This window comes from Sinocyclocheilus rhinocerous, unplaced genomic scaffold, assembly GCF_001515625.1.
Source record: "Sinocyclocheilus rhinocerous isolate Xijiao unplaced genomic scaffold, SAMN03320098_v1.1 scaffold1636, whole genome shotgun sequence".
Lineage (NCBI taxonomy): Eukaryota > Metazoa > Chordata > Actinopteri > Cypriniformes > Cyprinidae > Sinocyclocheilus > Sinocyclocheilus rhinocerous.
This window is the reverse complement of record NW_015628289.1, coordinates 13,052-29,034: the sequence shown is the minus strand read 5'-3', so window position 1 is coordinate 29,034 and position 15,983 is coordinate 13,052. Positions and strand designations below refer to the sequence as shown.

General features: G+C 36.7%; 1 protein-coding gene and 1 long non-coding RNA gene across 2 annotated transcripts in view; both read left to right on the top strand.

The window, feature by feature from the left end:
- The window catches only part of LOC107737273 (ral GTPase-activating protein subunit alpha-2-like), a gene marked incomplete at its 3' end in the record, with an annotated part of 98,327 nt that overhangs the window by 70,746 nt on the left and 11,598 nt on the right, over positions 1-15,983 (top strand). The window contains exons 4-5 of the mRNA XM_016548740.1: positions 12,000-12,057; positions 15,920-15,963. Of these exons, the coding sequence (XP_016404226.1) occupies positions 12,000-12,057; positions 15,920-15,963 (102 nt within the window). The remainder of the gene's footprint in view (positions 1-11,999; positions 12,058-15,919; positions 15,964-15,983) is intronic.
- Positions 7,805-9,310, top strand: LOC107737265 (uncharacterized). Its single transcript, XR_001639780.1, has 4 exons — positions 7,805-7,913; positions 7,952-7,962; positions 8,070-8,215; positions 9,237-9,310. It is a non-coding gene; the product is annotated as an uncharacterized LOC107737265 (long non-coding RNA).

The window sequence follows — 15,983 nt, the reverse complement described above, 5'->3', positions numbered from 1 at the left end:
ATAACTCAGAAATATTTATTTTAAGATGCAAAAAAAAAAAAAAAAAAAAAACACTGAACACAATATATTTTGATCAACATACAGAATATTTGGAACAGTAGTATTTGTTTATTTTTTCTTTGATTTGTTTCTGAAATGTGGGCTGTCCTGCAGCTTTTGATGTGGATGGTTGATTTGCTGCTAGAGCTACTGGTGCCCTAAAAAGAAGAAAAATATAGACTGACATCTTTATTTTACAGATTTAGGTAAAATAAAGATGTCAGTCTTTACTTTTCTTCTTTTTGTGAAATTATACTACATGCCTGAACGAAGCAAACAGCAGAAGCTCTGAATGGGACGCAGATTCACTCTCTGACGTTTCCTTGGTTATCGCAGTAAACAAAGCAGAGCTGCGCTGAAACACTGCTTTAATGTGAATTATACAAGATGAAAAGAAAATACCATCTAAACGTTTCTGAGGACAGTCAGTTCCCCTCAGAATCACATTCATATAAACCCCCAAATCAATATTGAGGATTTTCTTCCAATAGATATAGTGATGTGCCTGCTACAGTATTTTTCTCTGTGCGTCTGTCTTCAGCGTCTGGCCTGTGTTAACGGGCGTTTACAGACTTCATATTTTCACATAGACGACATTTGGAAAATGATATGCATTGCAACGCAGTTTGTGCAAGTCCAGAACAGAGATCAGCTGCAATAAAACAATAAACGGCCGGTTGCCGATCGTGTAAGTTCCAGAGGAAGCTCCTTCGGCCGTCCTACACACACGTGACTGACCGCTGGCTCACACCAACAGGAGGAGGAGGGGTCATGTTACTCTCTACACTGCACTCAACCTCAGGGATTCCTACACTTTCAGTCTTTGAGGAGACATGAAAAACAGCGCATACCGCAGGAACGGTATAACGGAAAATATTAGCGGTTTTGAAACATGACATTTTCACATCGCGGTATACCTTGAAACCGGTAATTGGCCCATGCCTACTGTCACATATCTAATCTACATAAAATTGAATAGGACTATAAATAATTACATAAATAGCCTATTAAATAGTCTGAAGCAAAATTATTTTAAAAACGTGTGTACTTTCTGTATTCTGATAAATTAAATAATTGTGTTTGTACATTTCTCTATATATCCCCTTATTGAGCTAAAACACAAAATTTGAAAAATTTGCATTGCGCCCCTAAATTTTTTTAATGTCCTCTTAAATTTTTCAACTTAGGAGCACATGTGCTCCTTGGTAAAAAGGTAAGCGTCAAGCCCTGTTAAATCTGTGTTGTCTCTTATTGCAAATACTTAAATTAATTTAATCAATAAATCAATCAATCATTCTGTCAATCAGAATACTAAATAACACATAAATAATATTTATTCACACAGTGTTAAATTAAATTTAGTGTTAAATAAAATTAAATAACAATTGCATGAATATATGAGATTACTAAATAGCCTACATGAGGTATATAAAATCTATAGGCTAATAATAATAATACTAATAAAACCAAACAAAACAGGAACTGATTACAAGGTATGGATATAATCAAAAGTAATTATTGTTCATTATTGTCCTTAATGTTGTAATAATGATTATTAATGTTGATTAATAGAACACTTTAAAAAATATTGCTTTTTATGTATTAGAAAATCAAGACTTCACGTTGGTTATCTTAGTAGGATGAAAAAGGATTTTCAAATTGGGAATTAATTATATACAGAAAGCGCAGAACTCAGTCATAGCAAAGCCATTGATTGGCTGTTGATGCACACGGCAGAACTGAGCACACAGTGATTGAAGGAGAAAAAGCTGAATGTCCTTGCATGGCCTGTCAGAGCCCAGACTGAAACCCCACTGAAAATCTGTGGAATGACTTGAAGACTGCAGTCCACAAACGCTCAACATCAGATTGAACTGAACTTGAGCAGTTCTGCAAAGAAGAGTGTGCAAATATCGCAAAGTCTAGATGTGCAAAGTTAGTAGAGACAGAGACATAGCCCAACAGACTAAAGAATGTAATTAAAGCAAAAGGTGATTCAACAAAATACTGACACAAGTGGCTGATCCTTTTTCCAACTCAGTGATTCTGTTCATTTATTTATTTTTACTTTTTTCTGAAATGTTGGTGTTTTACCTTTTACTTGGATGTTATAGTAAATACAGCTGGATAAAACAAAAACTGTCCGTCTTCATTTCAGGCTTCAAAGCAACAAAATGTGATTATTTTAACGGGAGGAGGGGTGATGATTATTTTCTATACCCACTGTAACCAACACTGTAGCTAACTTATTTATTTGTTCATTTGATTTAGTCTAAAATTTAATTTAAAATTGATTTTTATTTAATTTAAAGAAACCAGAATTAAGTGTTTACGTCGGCAGGTATTTATCATGAGTTGGGATACATTTGTTTGCATATACTGTATATATATATAGATATATAGATATAGATATTTTTTTGTGTGTGTGTTTTTGATGGAAAAGTAAATGTATACAATAAGAGCAGGAACTTGACAAAAATGCATGAATATGTGACAATGCTTGGCAAAATGTGACATAACGCCCTTAGTATAATATCAGTGTACTGTTTTCAGTTGGTGATTGAGAAATTCTGTCCTGTTCCTCTATTCCTCTGTCTCTCTTTCTGACAGTCCCTGTTTTGGAAAGGTGCAAATATCACCACGTTTGTTGAATCGGAGTGATTTGTATTGAGTTGCTTCCCTCTTCTGGAGTGTCTAGGTATTGCAACAGTGTTTTCTAAAATCTAAACTGCAGAGGAGCAATTTTGTTGAATTTTAAACAAGATGTTGCTTGATCATTGGTTGATCATCAGTATGTTGTTTAATCATAGGTTTTTATTGGCACATCATACAAAATATTAAATCAGTAAAGTCATTCAGATCATTCAGTTGCCTGTACCACCATAGCAAATGGCAATCGTTTGAACTTTTTTTTGTCCCTGCTGTGTTTGTTGAACACACTCTCATATATATTGACTTCTAAAGCTACAGTTTTCGCCAGGAAAAAAAAAAAAAAAAAAATCAGTGTTGATTTGATTTCACATTATAAACAGACACTTTCTAAGAAAGAAATGCTGAAATAACTAATATTGGACCATGTGTTTTTATACATGTTTTACATGTCAGTGAATTGTTCTATTTTTTATTTATTTATTTATTTTTACAGCATATTTTAACAATAAATCTCTTGTTTTAATGTATATTGTCACCTACTCATTTTCACATAAACATCCTGTCAGCAAGTGAGTCAAATATTAATTCAGTAAACATTCAGATTCAGCAATTGTTCTGAATGGACTTTGATTTTCAAAAATGAAGTGCATTTATTTCAGTAATGATAATCATCCTGTCTGGACACATTCTTTCTTTATTTTATTTTATTTTTTATTAAAATTTGCACTACTTAAAGAAATACAAATACTTACATGATGCATAAATTAGTGTTCAAAAAATACAGGCACCTTAAAACGTGGTAAAATGTACGGCATTTATTACAGTAATTATAATCATCCTGTCAGGACACATTTTTCCTCATTATTATTAATTTAAAATGAGAATTGAGGGTGGTTATTGTTCAATTACATTATGCTAAATATATTTCCTTTTGTTTTGTAATACACAAAAGTTAAATGCACTCAGCCGTATAAATGATTTGTAAGAATTTTATATTTGGTAGCACATCTTGTAGCAAAACTTCTCCATAAATCTCTCACCTAATAAATGCTTGTCGCACACAAACATGTCAGAGGTGTCTGTCATTGACTGAAAGCCTCTTGCTCTGTCAGAATCAGGGCCATGCAAACGGACACCTGTGAGCCGGGTTTCAGCATGGCACCGTGTGACTTAGACTCGATGTCGATTTCTGACCCGGAAGACAAACTCCTAAATTAACCATTTTCCTCTTGAAAATAATATTATATAAAGAAGAAGAGTTGTCTAACATATGTATTTCTTGTTGAGGCTTGAGGCTTTCCTTTATTACAGCAGTGCATTTGCAGTGTTACATATTCTGTGCCTTGAGGGCTAAATTATGAGATTGAACATCATGTGTTCACAGACTGTGATCTCTGATCTTCCTGGTTGTTTTTCAGACTGCTTGCTGGTCCTTGTATCATATGACTGCCTTTTCCACGCCATTAACTTTCTTGTATTATGGATGGACTTTGACTTGCTTGAACTTATATCCCATCTTTGATTTCTACTGTGCACTTGATGTATATAAAACTAAACATTATCAAATTTCAGCAAGTTTGTAGATTGTACTGATCCAAAACATCTATAACTTACTTTCTTCTCTAGAACAAAACAAAGATATTGTGATTTTTTTTTTTTTTTTTTTTGTCCAGGGAAAGTAGATTCTGATCTTAATTTGATGTGATATCAGGAAATATGTCTGGTTCATGTCAGGTTTTTTATTTATTTATTTTTTCCTAAGAAAGAAAAAAATCTCTTTCAACTAATGCTGTAAACTATACAGAAAACCCACTTACTTATACTAGGGCTGTATAAAATCAATATCACTATTGCAAACTCTCTTTATAATCATGAAAAAGCTGTCACTCACCTAAGTTCATCGCGAGGTATTACGGCCGATTACAAAAGTCGACATTGCACAGCTAAACATAGACACAAATATCCCGCTACGTTTGTATTATTATGTGTGGAAGTCTGATCGCTTTATTAGGCTATTGAATGGAAAAATAACATATAGAAATCCCTTTCATTTCCAAAAAAAAAAAAAAAAAAATCTGAACTGCAGAAACATTATTTGTTTATGCTCGTAAAGCTGCTTCGCCAAGTGTGCGCTTGCAGTGTTGCCATGTCCATTTATATCCATCTGAGCTTATTTGTTCCATATTATGAGGTGAAGTGACAACTTAGTTCAGTTGGAGTGTGCCAGTGTCAGTTATTTGAACAGAGAAAACCCTGTCAAAAAAAGGGTTGGCCGGAGCGGTGGCCAAGCTTCAATCATGACCACCACGTAGCTATACCCCTGGTTACGCTCATCTCGGAGCGTCTCCGTTCACAGTAAATGCTGCTCCACACAAACAGTCATCATTTATATGAGTGGACTGTCTCAAACTCCATCTTTGCATACGCTGTGAGTCTGAGTTGCTTATAACGTTCATCTGGGAACAATGTGCATCATTCTATCAGATTTATAAGGTAAATCATTTATAAACCTATGCCAACACAGCAGTATACATCATTATATTTCTAAATATAACAACTGTTCATCGCTACTTCATTAAAAGTTTCTGTCATAAAGAAGTGGCTAAATATTAAAGATTAAGTGGACATTTGAAGTAAATGTTTAGTCAATATTAAACAAGGATTAGTTTGCGCTGTAAAGTGTAAAAACAATCGTCAGGCATTTGGCTCCCTCTGCAGGCATTTGATATAATACATAATGTACGTAAGTAATGATTATATTGTTTTATTACATTGCTTTTTATATTTTATTTGAACCCATTATTATTGCCTCATTGCTATTATATATGTATTTTAAGTCATTTTAAAGTCTATTGTTCACTTAGGTCTATTTTTATTACCACAAAAATATCTGATTACTTGATTAATCGTCAGAAAAATCGACAGATTACTTGATTACCAAAATAATCGTTAGTGACAAACCTACTTGATACATTACTATTAAAGGTAAAAATGAACAGCAGAATCCAAACTATTAAATATAGTTACTATTTATTTTCATATATTCATAAATATTAATCAACATTCAAACAAAAACATTTATTCAGACGTTTGAATTGCCCATTGAATGGCAGGTTGAGCAGTTCATTTTGAGTCACTTTGACTCAAATGATATAATTATTATGTTTCAACTCAAATTCATTGTGGAAATATGATTACTTGCGCTGTGGGTGTCTTAAAGACTTGTTTACGTGACAGATTTATTCAAGCATGCATTAAGTAATTAAGACATCAAGCAAAGAGTGTGGCATTTCTAATCACTGAAGCTGCCACTCACTTTTGTTTCAGCATAAGCTCTGCACTCACACAAACTCCCATCATCACCAGATGCTTCCTACACTAAATAATGAGTCTCTTATTTACATTGTATTTACACTGTTGGTAAGAATGAGAGCATCCCCGAGTGTGCACTTAACAGACATTCCTGTGATTGGCTACAGTACTCAGCAAAAACACAGTGTAAATCGAAACCATGGTCGAAAAAGTCACAAGGGGGTTTTACTGATGAATTTTGTCATAAAAAAAATAAAATACTACTGTAACATTCTGTGTTAACTTAAACTTTATGATTGTGAGGGCCAGGATTTAGGCCACACATGATTCTTATATTTTCATCTTTGCATTGATCAATAAATGAAAAGACTTTACTATAATGGTTTGTTTTAATATCTTTATTTGTCATTGTACTGAGTCAGTGCACGGGCTTAGTTATTTGGCTTAAGGTTAAAACATTAAAACCAGTTAAAAACCATCTAAACAGTAATGTTAAAAACATAGTTAAAAGTGTTAAAGTTAAATTTTTGATTAAGATGACTTGATATGTTTGGTACCTGGTGTGTTGCAGGAACGGACCAGCCTAGTGACAAAGAGGTTCAAACAGGAAGTTGAACTGTTTTTATGGGAATTCTAAAGGAAGTGAGAATGTACCAACTTTTGATGTATTAGAGGGGACATGGGGAAATGTGATGTCCTGATCAATGTGATTTTGGTTTAATAGAGTTCTTTTTGCATTAACTAAAGTTTATCCATGGCTCTAAATTTAGTTAAATGTATTATGTTTATTCCAGGGTTTGTGTTGTTATTGTTTTGAGAATTTGTATGGTTTTGTTTCTCCTTTTTTTGTTCTAGTGGTGCTGGCCACCTCTTATAAATTCAGTGTATGTCTTGTCTAGTAAGTTTTGTGATGTAATGTATCCTGGAAAAGTGGTGCTGTTTTTTGGTCCTCTGTCAGTCTGAGAGGCTCAAGCACGATTATGCCCTTGGAATGCTTTCTATTACCGGTGATTGAACTTGAATGGAATATGACTTGACATTTTTAACTTATCATTTTTGTACCTCGAATGAGGCTTGATCACCTTTTATCTTGCTTTGGGACTCCAGCGAACCACAGTGAGAGCCATTATTCACAAATGGCAAAAACATGGAACAGTGGAGAACCTTCCCAGGAGTGGCCGGCCGACCAAAATTACCCCAAGAGCACAGCGACGACTCATCCAAGAGGTCACTGTGAGGGCCAGGATTTAGGCCCATTCTTATATTTTCATCTTTGCATTGATCAATAAATGAAAAGAATTTACTATAATGGTTTGTTTTAATATCTTTATTTGTCATTGTACTGAGTCAGTGCACGGGCTTAGTTATTTGGCTTAAGGTTAAAACATTAAAACCAGTTAAAAACCATCTAAACCGTAATGTTAAAAACATAGTTAAAAGTGTTAAAGTTAAATTTTTGATTAAGATGACTTGATATGTTTGGTACCTGGTGTGTTGCAGGAACGGACCAGCCTAGTGACAAAGAGGTTTAAACAGGAAGTTGAACTGTTTTTATGGGAATTCTAAAGGAAGTGAGAATGTACCAACTTTTGATGTATAAGAGGGGACATGGGAAAATGTGATGTCCTGATCAATGTGATTTTGATTTAATGGAGTTCTTTTTGCATTAACTAAAGTTTATCCATGGCTCTAAATTTAGTTAAATGTATTATGTTTATTCCAGGGTTTGTGTTGTTATTGTTTTGAGAATTTGTATGGTTTTGTTTCTCCTTTTTTTGTATTATTCATTCTTAAAAGGTGGGTTGAGGAACTGCAGCGTCACCACATGGTGGTGACTGATGTTCAAGAGCTGCCACACACTGACCAGCCTGCCACCAGCACATCCCCACAGCCACGTGTGGCTGAGACCAGTGAAGGTGTGCAGTCTGATGAGGTCCGCAGTGGCGAGGCATTCCAATGGTGAGAAATAAAGTTGTACAACTTCACTGATGCAGTTGTTGTGTATTGTTAGTCACATCAAGCACAAATATGCATTATTATAGCAAATCATGTTTTCCCCATTGCAGTGAGAGATGTGCAGTTGAGTGGCCGGTCAAAGAAGCTCATGGCAGAGAAGGGGCTGCATAGAAAGCATTCGCTGGACTACCCACTGCTGAAGAGCTTCACCAACCACCTGGATATAGACCTGCACAATGAAAATTTCAAACAGGAGGTGAGAACTACTGTAACATTCTGTGTTAACTTAAACTTTATGATTGTGAGGGCCAGGATTTAGGCCACACATGATTCTTATATTTTCATCTTTGCATTGATCAATAAATGAAAAGACTTTACTATAATGGTTTGTTTTAATATCTTTATTTGTCATTGTACTGAGTCAGTGCACGGGCTTAGTTATTTGGCTTAAGGTTAAAACATTAAAACCAGTTAAAAACCATCTAAACAGTAATGTTAAAAACATAGTTAAAAGTGTTAAAGTTAAATTTTTGATTAAGATGACTTGATATGTTTGGTACCTGGTGTGTTGCAGGAACGGACCAGCCTAGTGACAAAGAGGTTCAAACAGGAAGTTGAACTGTTTTTATGGGAATTCTAAAGGAAGTGAGAATGTACCAACTTTTGATGTATTAGAGGGGACATGGGGAAATGTGATGTCCTGATCAATGTGATTTTGGTTTAATAGAGTTCTTTTTGCATTAACTAAAGTTTATCCATGGCTCTAAATTTAGTTAAATGTATTATGTTTATTCCAGGGTTTGTGTTGTTATTGTTTTGAGAATTTGTATGGTTTTGTTTCTCCTTTTTTTGTTCTAGTGGTGCTGGCCACCTCTTATAAATTCAGTGTATGTCTTGTCTAGTAAGTTTTGTGATGTAATGTATCCTGGAAAAGTGGTGCTGTTTTTTGGTCCTCTGTCAGTCTGAGAGGCTCAAGCACGATTATGCCCTTGGAATGCTTTCTATTACCGGTGATTGAACTTGAATGGAATATGACTTGACATTTTTAACTTATCATTTTTGTACCTCGAATGAGGCTTGATCACCTTTTATCTTGCTTCAGCAAGCTTCAATAAAGACTGTCACGATTGAAGACCACTTTGCTCCTGTTTGTGGCTATGGACTATTTTTTTGTTGTGATTTGCTAATGCTTATGGCAGATCCATCACAATAATCCTGTGTAAAATGGCTGTGCAAATTGCTATGCGGCATGCATTTTGAAATGCTTTTCTTTTCAGGTTAAAAATGTGGCCAGGTTCATGTTTTACATGAATCCTGTTCAGCCCTCCCTTGAGTTTGTCAGGGATAAGGAGGATTTCGAGACGATAGAACTAACAGTGCAAAATTAGTTTCGGGTTTCTGCCTACAAAAATACGTCATCCCCAACAGCACTCGAGTCTGTACTTGGTGCTCCAGGTACTGCAGACGGAATGTTGGTGTTACATTTTGGTGTACTTATCAGGTGTTACAGTGACCAGGAGTTTCCTCTCAAATGAGCTGCTTCAGAAGTTGCGGTGACATGTGGAAGCTGTAAATCCAAGAGGGGTTCAGGCCCATCACTCCATGGCTGGTGTATTCTCAGTCATGCTCACCATGTGGTAAGCACGCTGAGTGTGGATAACGGCGATGCAGAAAAGCCTGTGGTAATGCTTCATCCTTATGCTTAGAGAGCTGCCGCAGATTAGCACAGACTCTGGCAACCGGCAGCGGCTCGCAAACTCCACGCCACCCTTCTCAAATCCGCCATCCCAGACACCGCTGCAGCACGGCAGGGGAGCGCTTTCTGTTACCGCCGCAAGAAGCATTACCGAAACCTCAGGCTTCTTCTGCGATCCCCAAGTGTGCAGGCTTAAACAGATCCCGCCACTGGATATCAGCTCCAGTTATTTGTCAGTTTCCTCACGACAATGACAGGCCGTAATCCAGAGCTGTCCTTCCACAAACTGAAGATCAATACAGAGGTGCTTGAAAGCTCTCATACTCATGTGTCATCACGTTCCACATCAACACAGGAAGTAAATGAGAATGACATGTTAACACCTTGAGTGACGGCTGTCGCGTAGCACGTGAGATTATGGTGACATTATGGTGTCCTCTTCTTGTAGAGTGTCACGGATGCCACTCTTTGAGTTGTGGTGACAGACTTGATCCCATGTTGCTGTTCTTTGGTTGAGTGTCTTATAATAGCATTACTCATAATGCACTGCCACTGATGACATTATCGTTGTCCATTAGTGTGAATCTTAACCCACCTGTCTCTGTATGTATCGCTTAACAGTAGGGCTGTGCGATTTGGGGGAAAATATCAAATTGCGATTTTTTTTGACAGATATTGCGATTGCGATTTGATTTGCGATTTTAAATTTGCAAAGTCAAGCTTCAGCTCAATATTGCCAATAATGTGCAGCACAGTATGGGTGTCATTACCCTACTGAAAAAAACAATAGAAACTATCACAGAAATTCTTATAGTTTCCATTAAACCATTACAAAATTCCTTTTTGTTTTGGGCATTATTCCAATAGGAATTACTGTTGTTCTATTGGTTGCCATCTAATGGTGGGTGTTTACGCAGTTGGCTAGAGCAGTGCTGATTGGGGAGAACGGAGGTGCGCTCACTCTATTGGTTAGTAAGACTGCAACTCAAGGCTGGCAGTCATGCATATGCTCTGGAACAGAGTAATATCGCGTCCATATTGCAGGCTTTGCGATTAAGAAATCGCAACATCTCAAATCGCGATTTCGATTCAATTTCGATTAATCGCACAGCCCTACTTAACAGGGACACGTCTTACTGTCTGTAAATAGACACTAATGATATGGTGTCTAAAATCAGCAGTAGGTGGCAGCGAGTTTTAATCATTGAGTCACTCATTCATTCATTCATTCATTCTAATTTGTTCATAAACTCATTCATTTATTCAGGAACAAAACTGCTGTGTATTGTTCTAAGAAGCACAAAAAATAAGTTCCTTGTTTGGAGCCATTTGTTTAAGACTTAAGTTTTGGAACTTAAGTCAAAAAAGTCTCAAATGTAACTCTCAATATTAAACTTTTGTAAAAAATCAGTATCACATTTGCATGTTCATAATCAGGAAAACGGCACACTTGCTTAAGTGATGTTACGTAACTATATCATATGATACATATCACATACCTCTAGTGGGCAGCAAAACATGAACGATAAATAAAAGGTTTACTTTACTTCTCTGTGAGCAAAGTTTGTGTTTTGGCCTGGTGAACAATAAAACCGTGGACTTGCACATTGTACATTAAATGAGGAACCTGAGGGGCCGTTTACACGACAACATTTTCAGCCAAAAATGGGAAACTTTTTATGCGTTTTGCCTGTTCGTTTACACGACAATGGTGTTTTGGGGACTGAAAGCGCATATTTTTGAAAACGCCACTGTTATCGTTTCCGTGTAAACACCCAAAACGGGAATCTTTGAAAACGGTGACGTCATGCGCGTGGGTAGTACGTGTTAGGTATGTAGACATGCGCAGTATGTGTTGATTTTAAAGGCAAACGCGAACAAACATACACAACAATGGCGGAGTACATGGTACAGTTGTTGCTGTTTAAGAGTTTGAGCAGCCCTAGCGGAGACGCATCATATACAACATATAATCGTCACTTTCCTACAGGTACTGTTTACTAACAAGGTAACAGTGCCACCTACTGACCTGGCATACGTAATACAGCGTTTTTGGCCATTTTCGCGGATATGTGTAAACACGAATCGTTTTGAAAACGTTGTCGTGTATACGTGAAACTTTTTAAAAACGCAAGGGAAAAACTTTTCCGTTTTTGACTACATTGTTGTCGTGTAAACGTAGCCTGAGACAGAAGAGAATATCATACAAACTTAGCAATTGGCATGTTTTTTTTTTTTTTGCACCAGTTTACTATTATTGGGTGAAAAATGACTGACATTGAGCTCTTGAATTGTATGTTATTAGTTTAACGTATTCACTGTGTGTCCTTATTTTTCCTTTCAGAAAATTCTGCAACTTCTACCTGAGAAAATCAACAGTCGATGGCAGTTTCACAGTATAGGTAAAGTGCTGCTCAGACCACTTGTTACACTGACGTGGTCCATGCCACACATTTTATCTGCTGAAATTGAAATACTGTTTACAGTATCACTCTTTCTTTTTATACAACAGTTCGTTCTGGTTCTCAAATCTGATTGGTTGAGAACCGTGAGATATTGTACTGGTATCGCTACAGGAACGCCCTTTCACAATTTTGTATCACTCCGCTTGTTCTAGCCGGGTCTATGTTTTTTTTTTAATTGTTCACTGAGCTAATCGTAGAGTACGTTCGTTAATATAAAAAGAAACGTCTAGCCACATGTTCCGTCGAACTGTTGTATAAACGCAATATCACTCTCGTACTCGAGCGATATTGCTCATGTGCGTTATTATTTATGAGTCAGTCTGTGAGAGTTCTGCTGTTAAAGCAGGTTCAGGAGAGACTCGAGAGAGTCAGTGTAACCTGGTTTAATACTTTCTCAGAGAAAATAATTAGCTACAGAGAGAGAGAGAGAGCAGGAGGCTAATAAATGAGAGGCTTCATTTGAAATGCAAATTACTAAATGAAATTATGCGTCTCATTGTTTCAGTCTTCCTTACAGAAAGAGCCTCTAAGGAGGCAATAACCTCAATTAGAGCCCTGCGCATAGAGACCGACAGACAGACAGACAGACAGATCCCTAAAGGGAATTCAAGCAAAAATTGATGCAACAGTATCTAAGATTATTGTTATTGATTTCTGTTATTTGTCTTTGCTGGGCAATTATTTTCTTACACTCGCAATCCTCTCTCTGTCAGCTAAAGTATTAGAACATAGCTTGGCTTTTTAATAGATTCAGTCCAGTTCCAGACCGTGTTGAAGTAGTTCCTTTTGATTGTAAGGCGAGTCTGATCCTCCAGTGTACTGTAGATACTGTGTGACTGAGTGTTGTTTACAATTGCCAAGCAATGCCACAACTGGCATATCAATATACAATTCAACAGATGGACCTTCTTTTTTTGGAGCCTTTATACGACAACAGGGTGAATACGGCATAACAGTTTTTGACCACTTTTTCAGCAACATTGATTCTGGGACTATTATTCCCAACAATCATTTGTTGCAAAATATGGATTTTTATATAAAAATTAGTTTTAGTTTTAGAATTTAGGAAGACTGACTGTATTATGCATTCTTTTTGATTATAAAAAAAAAGTTGAAATAATGCACTGATGGCTTTAACAGAAGCAAATATCAAAGGGGTCATATGATGCGATTTCAAGTTTTCCTTTCTCTTTGGAGTGTTACAAGCTCTTGGTGCATAAAAGAAGATCGCATAGAGGACGTACAATAATGTACAGTATTTGAAAAATAATGTGTTTTTTTAACATTAAAGCATGTCAACATATTCTGTTACACCAAATACACAAAATAATGATCTTTAAAATAGCATCATATGACCCCTTTAACAACCTAGCAGCTCACAGTAGGTCTGTCTTAAAATTGTATAAGTTATCATTAAAAATACATTTTCACAAGATCATTGCACTCTATACAGGTACATGGGACACCATAGCAAATATTATTAGACACTGTTGTGGCTTTTTTTTTTTTTTTAAGTAAAGTCAGATTAAGTCTAGAGTTGTGTAATATATAAAACATTTTAGGGTTGAATTCACAGCAAAAAAAACTATACAGTGAAAATGAGCTATACTTTTAGCATGATATAAAATAAAATGACTCATACTGATGCAAGTCCTCGTTCAGCAGCTGGTGTCAGCCTTCAGATCACTTCATCATAGTCAATAGTAACGTTTTTAATAGAGCCCGAACGATATGTTTTTTTTGGGGCCGATACAATACCGATATTAGGGAGTAAAAAAGGCCGATATCAATATATCGGGCGAGCGGAGTCACCTGTGTGTAGGATGGCCGAAGGAACTTTTTTCCCCGTCGAAAAAGACGAAGTCTGTCGTATGGGAATTTTTCGGGTAACGTAGACTAACCATGTTCCGTACACAATGATGTTCCATACAGATGACGTTTTAGCTCCGATAGCTAAATAAATACTTCCGAGTCGAACATAAACTATATATCTGTGTCATCTTTCACCCCCGATCAAGACAGAGACCCACCCGTCGTTTGTTTCAGTGTTTAAATAAATACATTTTTTGGCTTGCTACCGAGGCAGATAACATGGCTAATTAACTAGCTAATGTCAACTAGTTTCCTCCATCACGTTACTTCACCGAGTGAGGAATAGCAGTCTAAAGTACGTACTGTAGCCTACTTTTCTGTGATTTAGTACAATAATTAAATTTAGCTGGTATCACGTCTATACTTTTAAGCCTCCTGCCATTGTTTACATCTGTTCAAAATCACGCATTTAAAAAAATAAAAATAAAAATACTTTGCCACTGTTTGAGTGTTGTACGGAGAGACTGCGCGCGCGCGCATGTGTGTGTGTGTGTGTGTGTGTGTGTGTGTGTGTGTGTGACACTCGCGCTCTCTCTTTCCTTGTGTGTATGTGCACACATCCTCGTACCTCACCGCTCCAAACCATAGCTACAAACTTAATGTGTAGAAAGCGAGCATGTCTCCAAAAACCTTGTTGAGCTGCAGGTTTAATGACTGCATTTTTTATTAATTTTTTTATTTTATTTTTTACAGAAATTATGTTTTGATTATATTTTTGATTATTGAGCTGCAGGTTTAGGCTCACTTAAGTGACTGCATTTTTTTCATTTATAGGGATTTTTTTTTTTACAGAAAATAATTTATTTATGTTCTGATTATTGTTGAGCTGCAGGTTTAGGCTCACTTAAGTGACTGCATTTAATTAAGAAGAATATAATTATTTATTCTAATTATTTAGCCTGACATGTTTACTGTTCCAAAATGTTCTATATGTTTCTTAAAAATAAAATGTGTTCAGTGGGGAAAAAAAAGTTGTTTTTTTACCCAGACATTTAAAAATAACATTATTTTAATATTTTAGAGCTGTAATCGCAAACATTATTTTAATATTTTAGAGCTGTAATCGCAATACCGTGATACCGTGAAACCGTGATATTTTTATCTAAGGTTATCATACCGTCAGAATCTCATACCGGCCCATGCCTAGTGACATAATATACCTCTGTAAATAAATACAATATAGATTCACTTCTCGCGCACTTTAATGCCCATTGAATGTAATGTGTACGTTCCCTTGGAACTGGAATCATGGCGGAATTTCATGTGAAGTCCACTTCGCAGGGCACATACGGTCGAATAAGACAACACTTGAATGCTGCTGCCTTGAACAAGAGACCTCCTTACTGAAGTGAAAGTGTTGACTGGTGTCACTATCTCGCGAACGCGCCGGTGGATCTCCACCAAATTCGGGGGATCCGTTCAGCTTGAGGAGCCCTCTCAAATGCCACCCTCCGCGCATCGGTAGCCCCCCGGCATCGCTTGATCGGTCGGCGCCGGACCGCAAATTTAACCACCCGTAATTCCCAAACCCCAGGGGCTATCGATGCGGGGGTGGTCTCATTCGAAAGCGGGCCTCTAGACGTACACTCGGTTCGAGAGGGTTCCTCGAGCTGAAAGGATCCCCCGAATTTGGTGCGGATTCGCTGCGCCGTTAAGGAGATATGGCCGTTCAAAGTTTCAATGCTTTTCCTTAGATTTAAGCTTCAAAGCGTTTCATCCAGGTCGCCAGTAGCAAACAATGGAGCGCGCTCTGCTGGACAAACTAAGTAAAAAAAACGGCAACAGGCTCATATCGGCCGATAATATCAGCAAAACGATATATCGGTCGGGCTCTTGTTTTTAATTACATTTAGGTTTGTGCATCACAAAGCAGTGTAATGATCAAGTCTGTTATTGACTGTGTATTTTAAACTCTTTTCTTTTATAGGTTCTATACTCAAAAAACTTTTGCACACTGGAAACTCTTTCAAGGTAAGACAATTAATGAACCA